The 24,117-nt window shown below is 42.6% G+C and overlaps 1 protein-coding gene and 1 non-coding gene across 2 annotated transcripts in view; both read right to left on the bottom strand.

The window, feature by feature from the left end:
- NPSR1 (neuropeptide S receptor 1) overlaps positions 1-24,117 on the bottom strand; it is a 145,033-nt gene that overhangs the window by 5,293 nt on the left and 115,623 nt on the right. Inside the window, exons 6-7 of the mRNA XM_072764713.1 lie at positions 16,226-16,302; positions 2,971-3,057 (exon numbers count right to left, since the gene is read on the bottom strand). Coding sequence (XP_072620814.1) covers positions 2,971-3,057; positions 16,226-16,302 — 164 coding nt within the window. The remainder of the gene's footprint in view (positions 1-2,970; positions 3,058-16,225; positions 16,303-24,117) is intronic.
- LOC112935427 (U6 spliceosomal RNA) lies at positions 18,824-18,930 on the bottom strand. The gene has a single exon (XR_003238171.1). It is a non-coding gene; the product is annotated as a U6 spliceosomal RNA (small nuclear RNA).

Genomic DNA, 24,117 nt, shown 5'->3' with positions numbered 1-24,117 from the left:
GTGGGATTTGTTGAGCTGCTCTGAAAATCAAGTCCCTGACAGCAATGCTGCTTTATTTTCATGTCGTCATGAAAACACACCTGTATTGATTTTCCTTTATAGCAGTTACTACATCTGGCTGCCTACTTCATTATTCTTCTAGTAGCTGTGGCCAAGTATTTACATATTGAGACCTGTTTTGCTTTATTATAAATTATTTTCTTTCTAGTCCTCCTTTATATTATTATATATTGATCTTTTAAGACATGTTAAGCAGATAGCATTAATTATATGTTTCATTTCAGGATGATAAAGGGGCATTACAAAATATCTGTTATAGGAAGGACTTGTTTGGTCTGACTGGGCTGTTAATACTGGCTGACTCTCTTGTGGGCACCAGTGCTCTCCAACTAAGGGACCCCCAGGGCCTGAGCATATGGTTCCTGGTTACAAATAATTATGTTGACTCTGGAACATGGGTAAAACATATATTTCCTGACTCAACATCCAGGAGATGTGTATCTGTGTTTCTGACTATCTGAGAAGGCAGGATAATTTTTGATCTACTTCGTCAGCTTCTGGGAAAGGATTGCGAGCCCCGATGGTTGTACCTGCTTTATCCCCAGGTCTGCCTGCAGTGCTATTTTGTGCCTCTATTCTGCTGGCTGAGTCACACTGCATGTGGTCTCTTTGGCATTTTGCAATTGCATCTGGGAAAGGTAAGAGAGACTGTTCTGGTGATCTGACACACAGTTAACATGAGAGGCATGCTTTCTCAGGGCTCCAAGGAGCTGCAAGTGTGGTACGGAGGGTAGTAGTTGGGCTAAATAAAAAGGAAATAGCACAAATCCCTTTCCTTCTTGCATATCCTAATTCTTTGTCCTCAGCAAATATTACTAAAGCACCTAGTGTATGTGGGATCCTATCTCAGGCTTTGGTGATATTAATACAAGGAACACAAAAAGCAAAAGTCATTGCTTTCGTGGATTTCAGCCAGTGGAGGAGACAGAGAATAAGCAGATCAATAGATATAATGTTCAGGTGGAAGTGGGAATAGGAAAAAAAATACAGTTGGGTAAGGACTGGAGGAGGGCTATTTAAGACTTGTGCAGGAGGCTGGCTAAGGAGGTAGCACTGCTGGGAAACAAAATGATGTGAGGAGGGAGCCAGGCCATCTTGAGGTGGTGGAAACAGTGCAAGGCCCGCCAGGTGCAAACATGTTGGCACTTTGAAGAAATAGCAAGAAGACCAATGCAACTGGGATAGAATGAGCAAGGAGGAGAATTCTGGGAATGAGACTAGAATCCTGGCTGAGGGATAGACCACACATGGGAAGGCTATAGGATTTCATTCCAATGGAATGGGAAGCCATAGGTGGCTCCGTAGATAGTGATGATGCCTGATTTACAGTCTTGAAAGATCACAGCGGCTGTTTTGCAGGAAAGAAATAAAGAGAAGACTAGTTACAATGTTCTAGGCAGAAACTGGTGGAAGCTTTGACTAAGGTAGGAGTTGTATAGATGCTGAGGAATGGTTGGGTTTGAGAACTATATTTTGCAGGTAGAGCCTCCAGGCCTGGCTGATGCACTAGTTATGTGGGATGTCAGAAAAATAGAATAATGACAGATGACCCTTGGGTTTTTGACATAGACACTGGGTGAAAGATGATGTCATTTACTGAAATGGTGACAACTGGGGGGAGAGTTACTTTCACGGGGGGAGGACATGGCAAGACTTTTGGTTTGACATGTTGATTATGATAAGCCTACTAGAAATACAAATCAAAATCTCAAGTAGAAATCATAAATATCATTTCTAAGTAAAGGAAGTATTCTAAGAATGAGACACTGATCACATGTTGCTTACAAGTCAAGAGGAAAATTGGGCATTGACACTGGCCTTTTAGAAGTGGTGATGACCTTGATGAAAGTGGTTTCTGGAGTGACAGGAGAGAAAACTGATAGAAACAGACTCCAGAGAATGGGAGGTAAAACATGGAGTTGTGCGAGAAGAGAGAGTGATGAAGCGGGTCTGTTCTGGAGAGTTCACCCAGGGGCCTCCTGCACAATATTTATGTGTCTACAACCCCAATCCCTACAAGGGGAGACCTGCTGGGGAGGGGAGATAATGGGAGGACCAACATTCTTGAAGAGGCAGCAAGGAATGGGATTCAGGGCTCCAGAAATCATTTGGGGCTTAGAAAAAAGCAGTGCCAGCTTATCCACTGTAATAGGAGAAAAGACAGAGCACATTGTAGAAAGGCAGATAGGTTGATGGATGTGAAGGTCGAAGGAGGAGGGAGTTCTATTCTGATATAGTATTTTCTTAGTGAAATATGAAGCAAGGTCACTAGCTAAAAGGGTGTAAGGGGGAGGAAGCTTTGAAGGTTTGAGAATAACAATGAATACACACCGATCTGATACATATTATGTGCTCTATAAATACCTTCCCCCCCTTTTTTTCTTTCTAAGATGAAGTGGTGTTATGGGTCTTAGGAGTACAGAGAAAAGAAATGGACAGGGAAGAAGTCAGGATGGCAGGGGAGGAAGCAAAGTGGCCATTAGGGAGGGATTTGTAGTGGCTCTTCAATTAAATATCCAGAAGAAATGGAATATGACTTTTGTCTTTCTTTGCTCATAAACTTCAGCCCTAGAGAAGAATATGTCTCAGAGAATGCAACTGGGTCAACAGGGTAATTGTGAGCATCATTCAGCCAGTTGTGTGTCTTAATCAACTTTCTCCAAATTACCCACCCTACGGTCTTGGTGGGCAACTATAGTCATAAAGGGAGGGATTAGGAACCAATGTCTGCCCTTGAAGGAGACACAGATGGGCTGGTAAGTTCCACATATTCCTCTCCAGTCGGATGAAGCTAGAGTGCCTGCAGGCAAACTCCTTTCTTGTGTGAGCTTCCTACCACCAGTTCCTGGGTACAAGATTGCTTTCAGAATGTTCACACAGTCCTGCAACACAAGGAGGGACTTTGCTTACCCAGGATGATGACAATACTATACTTGATGGCTTTAATTTTTGCCTTTGAGATGAGCCCTCGGTTGTAACTGGTGCACAGCTTTCCACCTGCAGATACAAAAGGGGGAATGGTGAAATGAAGTAGTGTTTTTGCCAATAAGAACATCACAGGTTAGATCCAGCTTTCATGGGACCACTTATATCCTGCTCACCTCTGCCTAGGAGGACCTCCTTTGTTATTTTCAGAGTAAAGATGGCTTTGGGCTGGATGCTGGAAACTGCTCAGGTTGCAGCTTCATATAAAAAGCAAATGCATTGGGACATCCAGACTCTCTCTAGAGTCTTGGCTGAATGCCCTGATTCAGTTGAAGCTGGTATTAGCCTTGTGACCTGGAATTAGCCAAGAGGCAACGCTAAGATACCAATCTAGTCCCTTCAGCAACTTAGGGCAAAGCCATTTTCTTAGAATGGTTACCCCAGACTAACTCATTCATTCATTTAACTCAGAAAATACACTCTCATCAACAGCTCAAGCCAGAGGTATTAAAAATAAAATAGAACCAAAAAAAAATCTGTCCCAAATAGGAGCCTGGATATGTAATTTAATTCTATGTGAGCTGTTGTTTGAAGGTAAACACATGAGCGGTAAATATTATAATCCACTAGAATATAAGCTGCATGGAGGCAGGGACTTTGTTTTCTTCATTCCTGTATCTTCTAAACTCAGTGAGCGATTACTGAGTATTTGTTGAATCAATTAATACAATACTCTGTCTAGTTAAGAAGTGGTGATAAAATAAAAGTTGATTTGGGTGGACAGAATTCAGAGTGTTAGGTCTTAGTCAAAGGAGTGTGTAGATGGTACATTTGGGAATGAGATGTTGGACATAGGGTCCCTTGACACTGTGCAAGAGTTCTTACTGTCAGAGTTCCTGCCAGGAAATATGGTGTCTTTGTGAACATTGGGAAAGGGTGCCCTTCCTCTGGATGCATGCAGCCCTGCCCCGCACACCCTCAGTGAGGGAAGCATGGATGGGTAGCTAGTCCCATGCACTCCTCGCTGGATGCCACTGACCAGGGCTCACTGAGCACAACCCTAGCAGTGGCCCGGGTCAACGGCCTACCCTACCCGGAGCACCTGTCATGTGGTTGTGGATGGTTGTGGTCATGTGTCATGTGGACAGTTGTACACTAGAGGCCAATAGCTGTGCTCGCTTGCCCTCATTACACTGTTCAGATTCCACATTTGAAATTTATTTTAATCTCATGGAAACCGGTCTGATGTTTACCTTTGCACTATTATTCTAGACCCTCTCCAGTCCAATCCAGACCAATGCGACCAGCGTAGCACATCTGCCGAGAGATATAAGGACTGAACAGAATAGGCTAAAATAGAGTTCCTGCTCCCTAGGAGCTTTCAGTCCAGCAGGAAGGATCACACACTCTCCTGGGTGAGGACAAGGCTGGGTGAGACGGGAGAGAGAGAGAGAGAGAGAGAGAGAGAGAGAGAGAGAGAGAGGAAAACCAGCTGTGAGGGGAGAGAGTCATCCCCCATCCCTTTGCAGGGGAGGCTGCACGGCAGATGCAGAAATTCCAGGGATGGAGCTGGGGGTGTGGGAGTGAGTTTGAGAGAGGTACAAGAAGCAGAGGGTGTGTCCTCAGCCAAGATATGGAAAGTAGAAAATGTCCGATGTGTTTGGACCATGGGGTGTCATCCCACTTCGCTGGAGCCTAAAAAGGTGTTGGTTTTGAGAACTGAGGTCAAAATGGAAAGACCTAGAATGTCTGCACAGGGAAGACATCGCAGGCTGAATTGCTGCAGCAACCATAAACCACTGAAGCTTCTGAGTCTTTTCACAGTGTGAACATTTACTCACCGGAGAGGACAAACTGTTAGCAGGAATAATAGGAATAAGCCTTTCTGTGCAATAACCTAAAATGCTAATTATAACTGATTTGTTATTTCTTAACGTGTACCTTGTAAGGTCACTCTTAGGTACTATTAGGGCTTCAAATCATTCCGTGCATTTCACAGAACCACCAGACGTCAGTGGCATAAAGAAGCAAATGTTTGGGAAGCATTTACAGCAGCGGTTCTAAACTAGGGATGATATTGCCCCCCGAGGGTTACAGTTGCCACATTTTTGGTTATCTCAATGTGTGTGTGTGTGTGTGGGGAGGTGGTTCTAATGGCATCCAGTGTGTAGAGGCTGGGAATGCTGCTAAACATCCTTAGATGCACAGGACAGTAGAAAGGAATTATCTAGTCCCAAACACCAATGTGCCAAGATTGCAAAACCCTATTTTCCACGGTGGTCTCCTGGGAAGGATACAGGCTGCAGGGTCAAACCAGAAGACTCCCTCCAGCGCTACCCATTACCAGCTGTGTAACCTTAGGCAACAGCCAGCCAACTGTTGCCGGCCTCAGTTTCCCAATTTAAAAGATGAGGCATAAAATGCCAAACTCAGAGTTTTGAAGATTAAAATAAGAGAATGTATGCAAGATGCCAAGCCCTCTGCTGAGAATGTCAATTCCTTTATTAATTGGGATGAATAAAGTTTTAAGAGTATTTCAGGAGGAATATGAATTAACTGACTTTATGGAAGTGAACAGAAGGTATTACTACATTTAGATAGCCTATTATCCAATGCTGTTATCTGGATATAGGAATTATATACATCCAAAAATTATCCCAGAAGGATTTTACCCAAGGGAAGCAAATAAGAAACACAGCCGACCAGATTATATCCTTTCAAAATATCCCCATTGCTGGAGTAACAGCTGGTTCCGAAACAATATAGTTCTTGGTTGGTTGTTCAGAAAAGTTCTTGTGAATGACATTTGTGCTCTGAAATCCTTTTTTAAAATGGAACCTGGCGGTACTTTCCACAGGGCAACTGGGTGACAATATAATCAACTACCTGCCCTTCGATCTCCCAATGAGATCAGTGAAAAACGTCTTTAATCTGACCACTCTGGGAAATGCAAAGCCTCCAGCTTCTAAAGATGGCTCTTCAAAGAGAGCTGAGCTACAAAATGCCAGTAATTCTCCTTTATAGGGAGATAAAAGGATTATTTCTACCCAGGCCTTGGCGCTGAGCTGGAGCAAAAAGCAGTTAAATTCAGCCATCCTGGTGCATTAATAGCTGGGGTAGCCCGGAGGCAGCAGGTCCATTAGATTCGGGACTGGAAACCGCATGCTGCCTTAGGCAGTTTTAGTTCAAGGATGCATCCCTAGAGGAGGCCTACACTGTAAATTCAGTCTCCAAGGGGCCAGCTCCTGCTCCTTACCTCCCCACGCTTCATGCCCCTTGCAGAGCGACTGGGAATCCATTGTTTGTGGGAATTGAACGCCTGAAGGGGGAGCAGTTGGTGTCTTGGGATTTTTAAATGAGACAGAATTTATTTCTGGCAGGAGGGGACTATTTCATCTATGGACTTATGATGCGTGCAGGTGATTTGTTTGTAGCAAGGAAATCTACCTGGGGATATTTGAAAATGAGTATATTTTTTCATATATTGGGAAGTCTATGTATTTCGGGTTGGTTTAAAAAATCTAAGCATTTCTAACACTTATGACCAAATCGTAACATTTTTACAATTTGAAACTAATTTTTTGACTTCTGATCATTGATGGCCTGTTTATCTACAAATATAACCTCAGTGTTATATTTCTAGTGCATTAGGTCTCATCTGCTTAGCTGTGGGATTTTGACCACTACTTTCCCTGTTTTTTTGTTTTGTTTTGTTTTGTTTTTCTGGCCCTCTAACAAACCAGAGGTGGTAGCTAGATAGGAGGAGGTGTGACCTAACTCACCAGACCTTCACAACTAGGAACCCTGGCAGACCTAAAATAACTGTGGCAGAGATAGGTTAGCTGTCCACCAAATCCTTTCCTCTGTAGCAGGGTGTAGTCATGGGACTAAGCTCTCCCTCTGTGAATATGGGAAGATCTCAGGCTGGGCTCAGATAAAACACCTGAGTAATCCTTCTCTCTCTCTCTCTCTCTCTTTAAGGATTTTATTTATTTATTCATGAGAGACACAGAGAGAGAGGCAGAGACATAGGCAGAGGAGAAGCAGGCTCCATGCAGGGAGCCTGATGTGGGACTCGATCCTGGGTCTCCAGGATCACAACCTGGGCAAAGGCAGCACTAAACCACTGAGCCACCCAGGCTACCCCAGCTAGTGTTCCTTAATGGAAGCAGAAATTGGTATCTCATATGCAATGCTATCGTGACAAAAATCTAAAACTTGTGGCTTTGGCCTAGTGGGTTGGCAGCAGGTGGCAAGGAGAATGATACTGGAAGCTGGGACACTAGAGATCTATTTGATAGAATCATCACATACCATGCCAGGGAAGTCAAATTGTGAGCCTACTGAGCCTGGAGCCCACGGGACAAGGTTGGTGTAGCAGTCAGGGCTCTCCAGAAAACAGAACCAATAGGAGACACATAGAGATATACATAAAAGGAAATGAATTATAGGAATTGGCTCACAAAATTATGGAGGCTGCGAAGTCCTGCAATTTGCTGTCTGCAAGTGGAGAACCAGGAGAGCTGGTGGTATAATTAAGTCCAAGTCTGAAGCATGAGAACCAGGGGAGATGTTGGTGTAAGTCTGAACACGGTGGCTGGAGAATCGGGCAGTCAGTGGTGCAAATCCTGGTGCTAGTCCAAGGCCCACGGAAGAGGAGTGCTGATGTCCAAGGGCACAAGATGGATGTCCCAGCTCAAGAAAATTTGTCCTTCCTTTGCCTTTTTGTTCTATTCAGACCCTCAACAGGTTGGATGATGCCCATCCACATCAGTGAGAACATCTTTACTGAGTTTACCGATTCAAATCCTTCTAGAAATGCCTTCCAGACACACCCGGACATAGAGTTTTGCAGCTCTTAGGGCATCCCTTTGCCCATTCAAGTTGACACATAAAATCAACCATCACAGTTGGTAAACAGAATGTTAATAGTGTGCGTTGATTGCTACCAGCTGTGTTTAGCAAGGTATTAGAAGAAAGAGATGAACCCAGACAAGCGTTGGTTGATTTATGAACAAAAATGAAAGGAACTTAAAGAAAGTCTTACAATTTGGCATCTCATAGAGTTGCGAGTGTCCATTGCTTCTAGCCCCTAATAGTAACACATACATACTTTGCATGGTGCCATACAAGATGAAGATGATTGCAGAGCATTAAAGCAAATGTGTACACCTTCTAAGTGTGCAAGGCTTTTTCTTATTTTTTTTAAAGATTTTATTTATTTGAGAAAGAGAGCACACAAGTGAGAGTGCACACCAGCAAGGGGAGCAGCAGAGGGAGAGGGAGAAGCAGGCTCCCCGCTGAGCAGGAGCTCAGCAGGTCTTTCCATCCCAAGACCCTGAGATCATGACCTGAGCCAAAGGCAGACACTTAACCAGCTGAACCCCTCAGGTGTCCCTAAATGTGCCAGTCTTATGCTAATGAAGCTGACCCTGGCTCCCAAATTAAGTTATGACATTGAGAAGTTTTAACCAGCAAAGAGCCATTCAGAAGTGTTCCTGAGGCAAAGATCACTAGGGTTGTAACCTCTTGGCTTGTCTCCAAATAGCTTGGCTCCAACTAGCTTCCATTAAGTTAAAGACAGGAATGGCTTGAGGAAGCAAAGAAACAAGTCAGACCTGAGAATTTTATTAAGAAAGACTTTTTGGACATAGTTACTGGCAAGTGAAACTGGCTGAAGGCAAATGCATCAAAGGTTTACTAAGTTTCTGAGGAATGACATCTCCAAACAAGCCAGGAGCTCTGAATCTTCTGCAACACCTTGAAAGATCAGACGTTAACATTTTTGCTAATCCTGTGGGTAGAAAATTGTCCCTAACTAAGGTTTAAATGTGCATTTTCCTGATCGTCAGTGAGGTTAAGCATTTTGGTTTGGGCCATTACTCTTTTCCCTTCTATGAAATGCCTATTTCTGTCTTGCTCATTTTTTTTCTATTTATCTTTTGTTGTTACATATATTTTTAAAAATTGAATTATGATTAGCATACAACGTTATGGTAGTTTCAAGTGAACAACATATTGATCCAACAATCCTATCCATTACTCAGTGCTCACCACGCTAAGTGTAGTCACCATCTGTCACCATACAATATTATCACAATATTATTAATTATATTCCCGATACTGTACTTTTCATCTCTGTGACTTATTTATTCTGTTCATCTTTTTTTTAAGTGGACTCTTAGGAGTTCTTCACATATTCTGGATACTAGTCTTTTCCCAGGTATATGTGCTGCAAATAACTTCTCCCACTTTGTGGCTTGACTTTTTAAACATTAACAGAATCATATTTATCTCTCATTTCCTTTACAATTTAATGTATTTTGGATCTTGTTGAAGAAGTCCTTCCTTAACCCAATGTCATAAAGGTAATCACCTTACATTTTCTTTTATAAGTTTTACATATTGTGAAAAGAAAGGAAACCCGACCTAAAACCGAGTGGGCAAGCCCTGAAGGGGTCTCACATGCATGTACCTCTCCCTGCAGCCCGCCTCACCAAGATACGAGAAATGCACATTTCCACAAGGGAGGGCACTTTTCATGCAGGAATTTGTCTCCTGCCTTTAAGAAAAGTGGGAAAGATCCATCCCTGCCCCAGCACCCAAGCACCAACCACCGCCTGCCGCCCATGAGCCACCACTGCCTCCTGGAACTCTTGTTCTCTGATGTACTTTTGTTCATCCGAGAACAGCCCCCCCCCCCCCCCCCCAGTTTCCTCCTAAAACCTAATAAACTCACCTTCCCTTTGTTTCTTCGGACTTGCCTAAGCTTCACCACAGCTTGCTTGTCCCGAACTGCAATTTCTCTGCTGTTCATGAATAAATTCATTTTTTACTTAAATAAAATTGCTCTTTGCTCTGTTTAAAGTTAATAAAATTTGAGTCTCCAATTCACTTGGAATTTGTTTTTGCCTATAAATTGAGGTAAAGAGCCGACGTTGCTTCTTTCCCTATCATCTTCTGACATCTATCAAGTTCTCCTATGTGTGTAGGTTTTGTTTTGAGATTGTTTCATTTCCTATTTGTCTATTGTATCCTGTTGATACTCTATTAATCACTCTGACTCTATGATAGATTTTATTTATTTATTTATTTATTTATTTATTTATTATGATAGATTTTAATAGTGAATACAGTAAACCTCCTCTACTTTGTTCTAGTTCTCCAGGAGTGTCTTGGCTATTCCTGGCTCTTGAAATTTCTACATATGTTTTAAAATTGGCTTGCCAAGCTCAACAAAATGTCCCATTTTAATTTTGACAGGACTTGTATTAATCTGTAGACTGTTGGGGAGAATTGACATCTTCAGGGTGTTGAATCTTACTATCCATGAACTTGTTATAAGCTTCATTTATTTATATCTTTATACTTTTCTCCCCATGAAGTTCTTTATGTCTTTTGCTAAATGTAGTTACACGTAGAGAAGCCATTTTGCCTGCATTTACTGATGGAGAAAGGTACTGAAAGCAGTTAATGGGCTTATCTTAAATTCATTTAGCTAGAAATGAATAGGACTCTAACCCAGTTCCTAGACCAAAGCTTATTTCTCCACCTCATTCTGCCTCATTTAATTTGAAGCATGCAATTTGGATGTAGCAGGGATCGCATCACGTCTTCCAAGCCACAATGGCCAGATGCAGTTACAGGCAGCTATGCTCTATTCTGTGCATTCTGTAATTGTACCTCCCACCTCTCCTGTCCCTGTGCAGTTAAATGTTCTATTTTTCTGAAGTAGATACCCCTGGGCATCCTGAGCAATGCCTGTTTATGAAAGAGAGCCTGTAAGATTGAAAAATCTCATCTCCTCTACCCCTTGCCTTCTACTTGTTTGTGGGAAAATATTTAGATCATTTATTAAATAGTTCTTTTTCTTTTCTCTCTGTCAGCCTTTGAGGGAGAGAAAATAGACACATTTGCCAGTAAGAAGAGTGGTTCATAAACAAATGATAGCTTGAATTTTGTGGCCTGTATTTACACAGTGTGCTTCTGATCACACTAATCATTGCTGATGCCCTCTTGTTGATGAGCAATAATCCTGGCATGCTAAAACCACTGGAGATCTATTTACCAGCCAACTCCATGGCTGCCTGGCTGTATAACAAATAGAAAATCAGGTGTATTCCGTTTAGGAATTAGATACAGAGAATGTATGGGCTTTTGACATTACTATCTGCTCCTCATTCTAGAAGTGGCTCACTGGTGTTGATATGGACAACTAAAAAAACAAGGGTGATGGAGATGTAAACTTGTATTAAAGAATAAACATCGACTGTAGCCATTTCTGCCTTCCCAGAGGTTAATGACAGATTGTGTGCCCGTGGGAAAACTAATCTCTATGTGGCCGTGTACTATTTCAGAGGCTGGAGACAGGGTAAGCCATAGTTTAGGGGCTGGAAAATCTAGTAGCAGGGAAATATGGGGGGCTCTGGAGAGAGATAGAGGCCAACTACAGTGATAAAAGGCCTGCTGGAAAAGGGGGACAGCTGATAGGATGTGGAAACCTTTCATCACCCCAGACCTCTGGCAACATTTGCTCTATTTACTCTTGGGAGTGAAAAACTCAAGGAAAATGATGTGTACTCCATGCTTGCTGGCCCAGGAGCAGAGGAGAAGAACAGAAAGAAGAGAGTAGGTGAATGTGAGAGCTCAGAGGTGGGGGTGGGGAGCTCAGGACACGCCAGCCTCATGGAACGGGCAAGGAGCACGGGACAGAGCTTGAAACCAACCTGACTGAAATCTGCAAGTATAGGAAGACCTCAGCCTGTACCCGTAGTGGCCACCTTTTAGATGTTTGGGTACTTCAAAATAAACCATTTCAGGGCATGGGGGCAGAAGAGTGTGCTCTGAAGGCAAAACTCTGGAGGGAGTGGGGTGAAAAAGGAGCAGTGCCAAACAGCCTGGGTTTGGGATTTTTAATTAAAAAAAATTTGTTTTTCACTTTGAGATTCTTTTTATCTGTCATTTACTGCCCTCCTTTTCTGCAGTGTCCTTCCTTCTGAGAGGCAGCCTGCTACAAGGGAGAAAACACAGAGTTTCTAGTCAATTATATGTGCTTATCCTTCACGCCCGCCTTCCATTTGCAAAAGATAGATGGTAACGCCACCTTGCAGCATTGTGTAAGGATTCAAGGAGATAAACTATGGAAAGAACTTAGGTGGCGGGCAGCAGATGCTCTATCTGTTCCTCTGTCTTGTCAGTTGGTCTTGATAGACTGAATAAACAAAAGGATCCTGGCCAGACCATATACCAAAATAGAATTCTGACCCAAACCCTACAGCAACCAGACCAGGAAACCAACCCATTATCTATAGTAACTGGGCCAGAAAGACAACCTACTATGTGTAAGTCAAACTTGTAGCAAATTAGACTGCATCTTTCTTACCCCATCTGTCCCACCTGTGAGACAATCTACCCCAAATGGCCAATGCCTGATTAATCACTGACAGCTCCTTTAGTCTTTGTCCCTGCTTTCAGCTTAAAATCAACCAGAGGAAGTCAAATACATACCCCTCACCAGCCACACAGGATGCCATGCTTCTATTTAGCCTACCTGCTGCTTCCCATGCCAATAGCCACGAGCTGGGGCACACCAGAAGCCTTCTTTTTTTGCTGCTATAAAGCTTTCCCACTCCTCTGCTCGCTCCCGAGTCTCTGCCAAAAGGTATGTCATGGTGGCTGCCTCCCTCACAAGGACTCTTTTGCGAGCTCTGGATAAATAGTGTTTGTCTATTCTCATTTGGTTGGTCTTCAATTATTTCCAGAGTGTCTTTTTTTTCTTTTTCCTGATTCTCTCTGTCTCTGGACTGTTTGTGTCCTCTCCAAATGCATATGCTGAAGCCCTAATCCCCAACGTGGTGGTATTTAGAGATGGGGCTTCTGGGAGGTGATCAGAATTAGGTGAGGTCATGGGCATGGAGTCTTCATGATAGGATTAGTGCTCTTATAAGAAGGGACAACAGAGCATGTGCATGTGCTCATTCTCTCATCTCCCCTGTCCCCCAGATGAGGACACAGCAAGAGGGAAGTGGCAGCCATCTGCAACCACTGGTGAGGAAGAGTGCTCTCACCAGGAACAGAATCAACTAGCACCTTGATCCTTGACTTCCCAGCCTCTAGAACTGTAAGAAAATAAATTTCTGTTGTTTAAGCCACTCAATCTATGGGATTTTGTTATGGCAGCCAGAATGGACTAAGACACCCCCCATCCCTTTCTACTTTGTTCTCCTTTAAACCCAAAGCTCTGGACCTTCTCAAACCCTCTGGTCCCGCCACACTTGATCTGTCCACCATTGAATCAGGATCATGCACTCTAAGCGACAACTTGATCAGTATATGCTTATGTAGTGCACAGTACTCAGTGCAGCCTCAGATGTACTGCTCCTGGGTTCTCCTACAGATAGCACCTTAAGGAAAAGGACTAACTCCATTGGTTTGAATTTCAGGCATCATGGAAGACTCTGCAGGGATGTATCTGAGAGCAGGCAGAGGCATTTTTTGTATCTCTCATATGAGCCTCTGGGTACTGCCCTATTTCTTGTAGCTTCTAGATCCTACCTATAGATCAGGATACATCTGATTTTGGTCATTGCCTATTTACTGAGAATAAGTTTTGAATGTTTAGGGATTCATTTAAGATATATCTCTATCTATCTATCATCTATCTATCTATCTATCTATCTATCTATCTATCTATCTATCATCTATTCATCCATCTATCCAGCGAGCTATCATCTATCTGTATATGTACATGCATATTCTAATATTTATTATATATTCAGATATTTATAAAAGTGATATATAACTTTCTCCTTTTTTTAAAAGATTTTATTTATTCATGACACAGAGAGAGAGAGAGAGAGAGAGAGAGGCAGACACAGGCAGAGGGAGAAGCAGGCTCCATGCAGGGAGCCTGACATGGGACTCGATCCCAGGTCCCCAGGATCAGGCCCTGGGTTGAAGGCAGCGCTAAACCACTGAGCCACCCGGGCTGCCCAAGTTTCTTCTTTTTAATCTAATACATAACAGACATTTTTCTATTGCAGTAAGTATACTACACGATACTTTTAACAGCTGAAGTATTGCATTGTATGTCTATATAGTTTTTATTCTTGCTCTCATTGCAGGTATTCAGAACTTTTCCTTTTTTTCCTGATTATAAACAATGATTCTTATGTTTTCTTTCCCTTTTCTCTCTCTTTCATTTATATCTTTAATAAAAAGTTCATTTCCTTGTGGCATATGAGGTAGGAATATAGCTGTATTTATTTCCCAATAAATAGTCTCAATAGCACTAATTACCAAACAATCTCTACTACTCTATCAGTTTGAAACACTTTATCATATCCTAAACTCCTGAGGTTTCCTTAGTTTCTGTTCTGTTCTATTCCCATTTGTGTAATTCTTTGATAGAGATACTCTATTTCAACAATTATAGTATTTAATGTATTTATTTGATATCTGATAGAGGAGGAGGTCTTCCTCCATTTTTTTTTTGACAAATATTCTAACTTTTAACCAAAGCCACTCACAATGAATGAAATGAAAGCATTTGTGTTTATTCTTTCTGATTGCTCTTGTTCTTCTAGAAAAGCCAGGGTGCAGAGACTTAGACCAGTGAGAGGGAGTCTGTGTAGAGGATCTGGAGGCCAGAATGAGTCACCAGCTGAATGATAGGTATTTCATGGGTGGAAAATTTCCAAGCAGCCTGCACACACCTCTGGGTTACTCTCGTCAATCATTGTGGGAGTCAGCTGCCTATAACCGTGTCTCCCACTGGATGAGAGGTTGTCAAACCTGGTTGCACATTAAAACCATCCAAAGAGCTTTTCCAAAGTAGTGATGCCAGACCTCACTCCAAACGGAGTGAATCAGAATCTCTTAGACAGTGGTACCTGGATATTGGTGCATTTGAAAGTTTCCCTAGGCAATGCTCTTGTGCAAGCCAGCACTGAAGCCCTGTGCACAAGACTGTTGGCTTCCCATAGTCAGAAACCGTGCTATTTATTCATTTGGCGTTCCCAGTTCTTTGTACTACTGCTGACATGTGGTGAACACAGCAGAACTGAACTGAATTCAGATGAAGATGCCAAGACTTACATGTCTCTGGCAATTTGCCTAGAGAAGGGACACAGATTATTTGCGCCCACTTGGGAATCCTTTTGACTTTCTCTCAGTCACACTGGAAGAAGTGGCTTTAAGAGGGATGAAAACGAGCATGGTCTTGGTCCAGGAAAGGTATTCGTTCAAAGTCTGAAAAGAGGAGGACTTTGAGACCATTTAGTTTGTCCCTTATTATAACCTCTTGAAGGCCAGAGAGGTTAAATGACTTTGCAAGGTGGCACAGCAATTAGTGGCACTTTGGGAACAGAAACCAGCTCTTTGTATCCCGTATCTGTGTTATAGCTTGCTGCTCTTGTGTGAGTACATGTGGGTGAGTATGTATACGCGGGTGTGTATAAATGTGTAAAAGTGTGCATGTGAAGGACTGGGTGTGTGAAGGGGTACAAGCGTGTACGAGGAATGGGAGGAGGTGGGGAGCCTGAGGAGAGAACTAGTCCCATTATAATCAGCAGAAAACCAGGAGCCCTCCCCCTTTTTTTCTGGCATGTGGTTCCTTGCCAATTCTCTCCAGGTTGGTCTACATCAGGTCCAGCAGTGTTGGCCTGGGAGGCAAGGTAGGCCTCCAGGTCCTAGCGCCTGTCATGTGGGACGTGCTTAGCACTAAGTTTTACTGAAGCAAATTTGGGGAAGGGCCATAGTTGGTTGTCTCAGGCTCATTCCGGGCAAGTTGGTGTGTTAGGAAAGCACTGACCATGCTTTGCTTGCCTTAGGGTCCAGTATTGTTCTGTGGATGGACTGCAGTTTTCTCCACCTGTAAGTTCAAGCCATGTAGAAATGTCTATGCCTGTGCTTCACGGAATGTGTGCTCCTTGGACAGACCTCTTTTCAGCCCAGTGTCCTACAGGGTGTTCCTCTTTGCCAGGCCTAAGAAATCAGGGCGACCTTTGGATCCTGGCACCCAAAGGCCCCCCTTCCTTCTTAAGTTTTCAGGGAGGCCACATGAAAGAGGCAGTACCTGCCAGGGGAGCCTTTGGTGGGTCTGATCTGCTGGCGGGGTCCTGGTAGGCAAGTGCAGCTTCTTGTATTCAGGCAAAGCACAGGCAAGCTCATTTTTGCTAGAGAAAAACCACTGGAAAAGCAAAATTACCCAAGAGTTGGGTAATGCTGATCAGAGACTTACCTGAGCAGTTGGAGCTCACTGTCTCGTGGGCTTTGCTCTTAATCCAAATGGTTCGGATCACAATGGCATAGATGACGCTGTGCAAAGGACCAGAGGTAATATTAATATGGCTGGTGTGTCCCTACTGTGAGGACACACAGAGAGGACTACTCCCAGTTCCCTGAGGGTGAGGTAAAGAGGAAGGGGTTAAAATCATGCCAGGTCCCTATCTTTGCTGATTACAGAATTCCAGCAGATTACAGCTACCTCTTTTTTAACTGAGGAGGCTAGGACCTGGCAAAGTGAAATGGTTTCTCCAAGATAACTCAGGTGGTTAGAAGTATAGCTGAGATTAGAATCCAAACTCAGGGTTTGGGGTCAGACAGGTTTATATTTGTAACCAGCTCTTCTACTTGCTGGTTGTATAACTTGACCTTAGACACTCTTTAATGTGAATCACTCTAGAATGTAGTGATTCTTGCCTCTCATGTCCATGCCTTTGTGAGATCCCCCCCCCCCCCCCTTGAGTGTGTTGGGATTTGTGACTTGCTTCTGATCCATGCATTGGGCTGAAGGTGATAAATGTCTGTGATCATGTAAGACTGTAGGGCCTGTCTTGCTAGCATTTCTGTCTGTTGCTGCCATGAGTCCTATAGCTCCAGAGAATTAATTCTGTCAAGAACTCAATGGGAACCTGAAATAAGACCCTTCCCCAGTTGAACCTCTGATATCCCCCAGCCCTGGCAGACAGACACCCTGATGGCTGACTTGCTTAAGCAGAGTTAAAGCCCTGCCCAGTTAAGCCATGTCTAGATTTGTGGCCCCCAGCAACTGGAGGTAATAAACCTCTGTTTTTTTAAGTTACTGGGTTCACGATAATTTGTTAGCCAGCAATAGATAAGCAATACACTAACTGATACAGGCTAAATGTCTGTATCTCCACCCCTAAATTTATATCTTGTAATTTTAATAACTGAGATGATAGTAGTAGGAGGTGGAGCCTAGGAGGCCCTTAGGTCCTGAGGGTGTAGCCTTCATGAATGGGATTAGTGCTCTTACAAAAGACACCCCACAAAGCTTGGCAGCCTCTCCCACCTGGTGAAGACACAAGGGGAAGTCCGCGGCCCAGAAGAAGGCTGTCACCACCATCTGACCATGCTGGCGCCCTGATCTTGAACTTCCAGCCTCCAGCACTGTGAGAGCTAAAGTTCTGTTGTTTATAGATCGCCTCGTCTGTAGTATTTTGTTATAGAAACCAGAACAGACTAAGGCACTGGGCCTCTGTTGACACTAAAATGGAGTTAATAACACAATCGTCTTATGAGTTTTTTGGGATCAATTGTGACAACATTGAAGATGCCAAGCACAGCACTGGGAAATTAGCAGAGACTCAATAAATGCCATTTTCTTTCCTCTCCCTCTTTCCCATGTTTCACATAATATCACACCTCCTGTAGCATAATATAATCTATACCTAACAGGAAAACAAAATGTTAATGACTCAAAAGCATTGGCAAATTTTGTCTCTTTTGATAAACACAAAAAAATGTATACTCTTCTTTAATTACTTATTTGGTGCTTCTAATATATTAAGACCCTCAACTAAAAACTTTGGGACAAAGCATTGCTTCACTTTAGAATGGCACAAACTCCCCTCTAGAGATTTACTGGTTAAGACAAAATCAGAGCTCTGGTCTGCAGTGGCTGACAAAGCACTAATTGTTTTTAATGATCTTTAGCATATAACTTAATTAATGACTGTTAAAAACCTTCTGCTCATTCTTGCTTTTCCCATTCTTGCTTAGTGAACCCCTCTGAGTGATCCAGGTGAGCTTTGGGCCTTTTTGGAATATCCCCACTCTTTCTCATATACCTGTCCAGGGATTTTTCTGGAATTTGTATGTCTACATTAAAGAAGAAATGAGGAAAAAACTGCTTGTGAATCTATTCTTTACCTTAAGCTGGACATGTGTTATAGCAGGGAAACTTATTCCCCAGATAAATGAAATACAAGGAAAGGTTACAACCACCATGAAACATTGATTATGTATTACAATAGCAACCCTGGTGCTAAATCAATCAATAATTCAAATATTTATTAGCCATCAGCCATATACACAATGGAAAATTAAGGACGGCCTTACGTGTTAGGGGTTTGGGACTAATCTCCCTGCCTCATCTCCTTGGGACCCATAGGGCAGGTGGAAAGCAACTCCTTTATAAGTGGGGTACCCCTTTATTACCCAAATCAAGTCATTGCTCAGAGTGAAGCAGTCATGCATAAGAGAAATCTCTGAATTGTGTTTGTCTCCTTCTTCTTCCTTGTTTCTTTCTTCAGCAAGTTCTGTGGTCTGTCCCTTCAAAATGTCCCCGTGATTTGTTCCTTTTTCTCTATGCCTGCCCCTCAGCATCAGACCAGATCCTTACAACCTCGTTTTTTAAAAATTGTATTTTGATATGAGTTTTTTATTGTGGTAAAATAAACATAAAAATGTATCACTAACCATTTTTTAAGTGCACAGTTTGGCGGCATGAAGTACATTCACATTGTCATATAACCTTTCCCACCATCCATCTCCAGAATTTTTCATCTTCCCCAACTAAAGTTCTGTATCCATGAAAACTATGGAAGCCTTCATGAATGTTTGTGTCATCCTCATGCAGGGGCCATACTGATTTTCTCTGTATGATTCCAATTTCAGGATGTGTGCTCCCGAAGTGAGTACCCCTTGTGACATCTTGTCTGATTATCGTGATCTTCTAATGCCCCTAGTCGGGTACCATCTTGAATGTCCATGCTGTCATCAAGGTGGAGCTCTAGGACAGAGAGTCATTCTCTGGCTTAACAACCCCGCCCCCCCCCCCCCCCAGTGTCTCCACTTTCCTACAAGATGATATCCAGTCTCTTATGCAGGATATTCAAAGCCTCCCCAAATCTGCCTCTTTATTCCTCACCTTTACTAACATCATCCTGCTTTCCTCCCCTCCACCATCTCTCAATGACCTTTCTCCATATCATCGACAAGAGTGGCCAAAAGGAACAGGTTGACAAAACTAACCATGACTTCATACTTCATATGCAGTTGAATTTGGGTGAATCTGAGTTCCAGTGCCTTCCATCTCTCTGTGTCCACTTTGCTCTCTCGTCGAAATGCAATTTTAAACCCATTCTTCATATATCACTTAGCTATGAGACCTTTCTGAGCTGTCCCTGTTCCTCAATGGTTATCAGCCACCACCCCCTCCTCCTTGGGGCTTCCGTGCTGGCATAATACTGGTCACATTGAGTCTTGTCTATGGTGGTCATGTCCTAAAGATTAGCAGACCCATAAATAGCCCATTCTCAGAAACAGAGCAGAAGAAGAGCATCTCCACTCTTTTGGTTCAACTTATTTTATGTCTTCAATCTATTTTCATTCTCTCAACAAATGCAGCTTTTCTTTAAGCTTCTTTGAAATATAAAAACTGAAAGATCACCCAGATTGAAGAAAGTATATCTTATCTGTAACCAGCTGACTGAGTTCTTGATTTTATGGAAGACTATCCAGGCACAGACCCATTTTCTTTCATTTCCTTTATAGAGGCAGCTCATGATGGGGGTAGAGTGAGAATCCAAGCCAGAGAAAGACTTTGCAGGGCCACCTTAGGAGGATGTCTGAATCTGGTTCCTCAGTCCTGGTTCTGTATTATGTGTAAGAGGTGTCCAGGAAACAGAACAAAACTTTTGCTCTTCCACTGAGACACAACAGACAACATTTCACTCAGACTATCAGTACTTCACCTCTGCAGGACTCAGCTCAAGGTACTGAGCACCAACTACCCTACCTATCTTCTCTATGCTTGACCTTGTTGGGGCTTCACTGGACAAGGCTCTTTTTTCTCTTCTCCTAGCAGGGGCATTAAGAATACTCCCTAGTCAGAAGTTCTCTCTCCTTCATTATTAATTAATTCATTTCACTATATGTATTTGAGGACTTACTCTGTCCCAGGCACCTGTTGAGCCATTGTGGATACTGTGGCAGAAAAATACAGAGTCCTAGCCCTCCTGGAGTTTACATTGTATTTGTGGAGATAGATAATAATGAAATGAGGACACAGTAATATATCATTACAAAGGAGAAAAATTCTAAGAAGATAAAATGTAGGGTGAGTATATAAGAGGGACCCTGACTTGTTCTGGGGGTCAGACTTCAGTTTTGAGAGATTCAGTAACTTGTCTGAGTTCACACAGCTAGAAGATGGAACCATAGTCTGGGTCCTCTGACTTCAAGGGCTGTTAACTGACTTGCTAAGGCTCCTCAAGGGAATGTGCTGGGTTACCTAAGCTATAGATAGTTCTAGTTATTTTCTGAATGTCTTCTTTGATTCCTAGACCAGGTTAGCATCCCTGCTGTGGGTACCCTAGGGCCCTCTATTTACCCTCCCACAGTACTCATCACAGTGTTAGAACTCCCTTTTTAATTGGCTGCCTTCTCTGTTACACAGAAAGAGTCTTAAATTCAGACAACATGTGTATCTTGTCATTTCTGTGTCCCCTTTACCAGATATAGGGTATGGCAGACGGTGGGTGCCCTACGGATATTTCTAGAAATAATGAATACGTGGAGAGAGGCAAGGGGTCAGGGACTCAACAGTATCTCTGTATGTAGTTGGGCTTTGGGAGACATGAAGGCAGAACTAACTTTGGGGGGAGAATGTAAAAACAGCTTGATACTTAAGAAACTCAGAAAACTATGAGAGTCCTGATATACACATTCCATTGGCACCATGTTTAATGGGCTTCCAGGACAGAGAGGATCAAAGGATGCCTTTACTAACTCGCTGGGTACCACTGAAATAACTGGGACTTCCTCATGGTCCCAGAAGAAGAGCTCACTCTGATGACTTCAGTAGTTCAGATGAATTCACTGATGTCTGGAAACAGCAAGTATGGGCAGTTGGGTATCAGTTAGGATACTTTGTGTAGCAAGTTACAGAAAACACCCAACTCAAATTGTTCTAAGCAATGAGAATATTTCTTATCCCCCATAATTGCAACTTCAAAGGGTCAAAGCTGAACTTCAGAAATCTGCATTCTTTTCATCCGTTCCTCTTTTCTTTTCAGTGCAGTCTGAGTCAGACTGCACAGTTCCGGGTGTCGATCCAGACAGCAGTGTCCAGAAGATGGGAAGGCGTCCTCTCCTGGACTTGTTTTCTGTGAATGGGGAAATATTTTCCAAAGGCTCTTCCGAAGATATTCCCTCACATCTCATTGGCTAGAATTGGTCATGTGGTCATTCCCAAACCATTCCCGCATTGAGGGGAAGGGCTGCCCTGAGTGGCTTATTGTGGGGTGGGTATTGGAAATCCAAACACAAACATTTACCCTAACCTAGTGAATTAGTGACAACGGCTTTTCAAAAGATCTCTCTTGCCACCCTCAGGTAACACCTTATATATGTCATTTCCTTCACTGATAGATGGGTCATTCTCCTTGACCTTGGACCTCCTGCCCAGGGACAGTACTGTCCAGACTCCCGGGCCTTATACCCACCATGGTCTTGAACTCCACTGGGCTGTACCAACCTCAGCCTGGGACTTTCCCACAGTCTGATCTCTATTCTTCAAGCAAAATAAATGGATTTTTTTCCCCGCCATGTAACAGGAGTCAGTGCTCCATGACAAATGTGCTTTTTTCCACTTATTCCTTTGCAATTGTTGGTCATGGATCTTTTATGCTTCTATCTTTATGTCGCAAAGATAAAAATGATAGAAGAATAGGAAATCAATTAAGTCACAAGAAAATAACCATGGCTAAAGTAAAGCAATTACACCAGCAGCTAATAACCTTCCTAGCAACAGTTAGACAGTCATGTCAAGTAAATTTTGAAATAACAGGAGTTGTGTTGACCCAGAAAAACAATATATTGCCTTTATTGTTAGTCACTATGGTTTCAAATCCAGGGAGCCTGATTTAATTAATGACAGAAGAGCTAAATCTTTATTCCTTCATGGCTCTCATGAGGGTTTGCCGCAGACAATACAACTCTTCCTTCCTCTCTCCTTTCCTCCCTCTCTGCCTTTCTTCCTTCCTTCTGTCCTTACACATATATTTAGGGTGGATTCACCATATACCAGAAACTGATCTAGGCACTAAAGAGCCAGAAATGTCCATATCAGGGGTGTGAGTGACCCGGTGGCACCTCTGTCCTGTGGTTTATCGCTCAGGTCTGCATTGTTCATTCAGCCCAACATTTACAAAGTGAGTATCATGTACTAGATTTGGAACCCAGAAATGAAGGCATGAAGCTCTATACTCAAGAGCTGCAGCCACACAAGCAGGTGATTCCACTCCCATGATGCCTTCATGGTGGCCCGGACGAGCTGAGGTGGGAGGCTATGGGTGAACACCTGAGGTACTGCTTGGCCGAGGATTGGCAGTGTGGTCCATGTGGAGTCAGTATGTAGAGTGAGACATGAAGAACATGAACTGGGTTGCCAGAAACAAGGCAGCAAGGCAGGGAGAGTGTGGAGGAGTGTTCAGGTCTGAGGAAGGATGTGCACAAAGACAGAAGGGTGAGAGGAGTGAGGGGCGTCCCTGTTTGTTATGACTGGAGTGGTGTATGCAGGGGTGAGCATCAGTAGCCTTCCTGGAATAGCCAGGGCCCCTTTGAGAAAGACAAGACATCTGTCTTAACAGATATTAAATGATGTAAAGCTACAGTAATTAAAACAATGTAGTATTAGCGGCAGGAAAGCCACTAACTTAGTTACTTGTGTATTCTCTTGTTTCTTAATTATGACAATTACTATCAACTGAAAATAAAGCCATGTGCAAAATGAAGAAGCAAATGACAAACTAGGGACATATTTCCATCATATAAAAAAGGAAAAAGTTTATTGTATAAAGAATATCTCTCAAGATAGAGAAAAAAGAGGGGGCGCCTGGGTGGCTCAGTGGTTGAGCCTCTGCCTTTGGCTCAGGTCATGATCCTGGGATCCTGGAATGGAGTCCTGCATCGGGATCCCCACAGGGAGCCTGCTTCTCCCTCTGCCTATATCTTTGCCTCTCTCTCTATGTCTCTTATTAATAAATAAATCTTTATTCTTAAATTTTAAGATTTAATCTTAAATCTTAATATCTTAATAAGTCTTTAAAAAAAGAGAAAAAAGAAAATAACAAAATGAAGAGATTAACAAATTCAGAAACAATGAGAATACTTCTAATGTAAATGTGCATATGATGGAATTACCATTTCATACCATGTAGAAAAAGTGGATTATTCAGTATTCAGTAAGTGGTGTTGGGACAAGTGACTTGGCATTAAAAAAAATAAATTTAAGTTAGATCTCTAATTCATAAATATCATCGAAAGTAAATGGTATTGGGACATTTGGCAAATCAAATCAAAAAAAGATTTATTTATTTTAGAGAAAGAAAGAGATAGAGCACGAATGGAAAGGGGAGAGGGACAGAGAATTCCAAGCAGACTCTTCACTGAGTGTGGAGCCATATCAGGGCTCCATCCTAGGACCGTGAGATCATGACCTCAGACAGACCATCAATAGGATGCTTAATGGCCTGAACCACCTAGGCGCCCCAAATCAAATATGTTTTTTAAAGCTTGGGATTTTTTTCTCCCTTTCCCTCTACCCCTCCTGCTCATTCTCTCTCTAAAATAAATAAATACATTTTTTAAAGTGATATTTTTAATGTACTCCCAACACTGAAATTATTTTCAAATAACTGAAATAATAAATTATTAAAAAGTTAAATCATAGTAAAGTATGTGCAAGGAGCAATTTCCAAGGAGAGAAATGGAAGGAGGCAACAATGTAAAGGAAAGCGTGAGTAGATGTGAATACACTGCAATGTGAAAGGTCTGTGTATTATAGAGAAGCCGTATACATTTCATTCACATTTCCACATGCAT

This window comes from Vulpes vulpes, chromosome 7 (genome assembly GCF_048418805.1).
Source record: "Vulpes vulpes isolate BD-2025 chromosome 7, VulVul3, whole genome shotgun sequence".
In the NCBI taxonomy this organism is placed as follows: domain Eukaryota; kingdom Metazoa; phylum Chordata; class Mammalia; order Carnivora; family Canidae; genus Vulpes; species Vulpes vulpes.
Note: the sequence above shows the minus strand (reverse complement) of the source record. Positions and strands in the feature narration are given on the sequence as shown.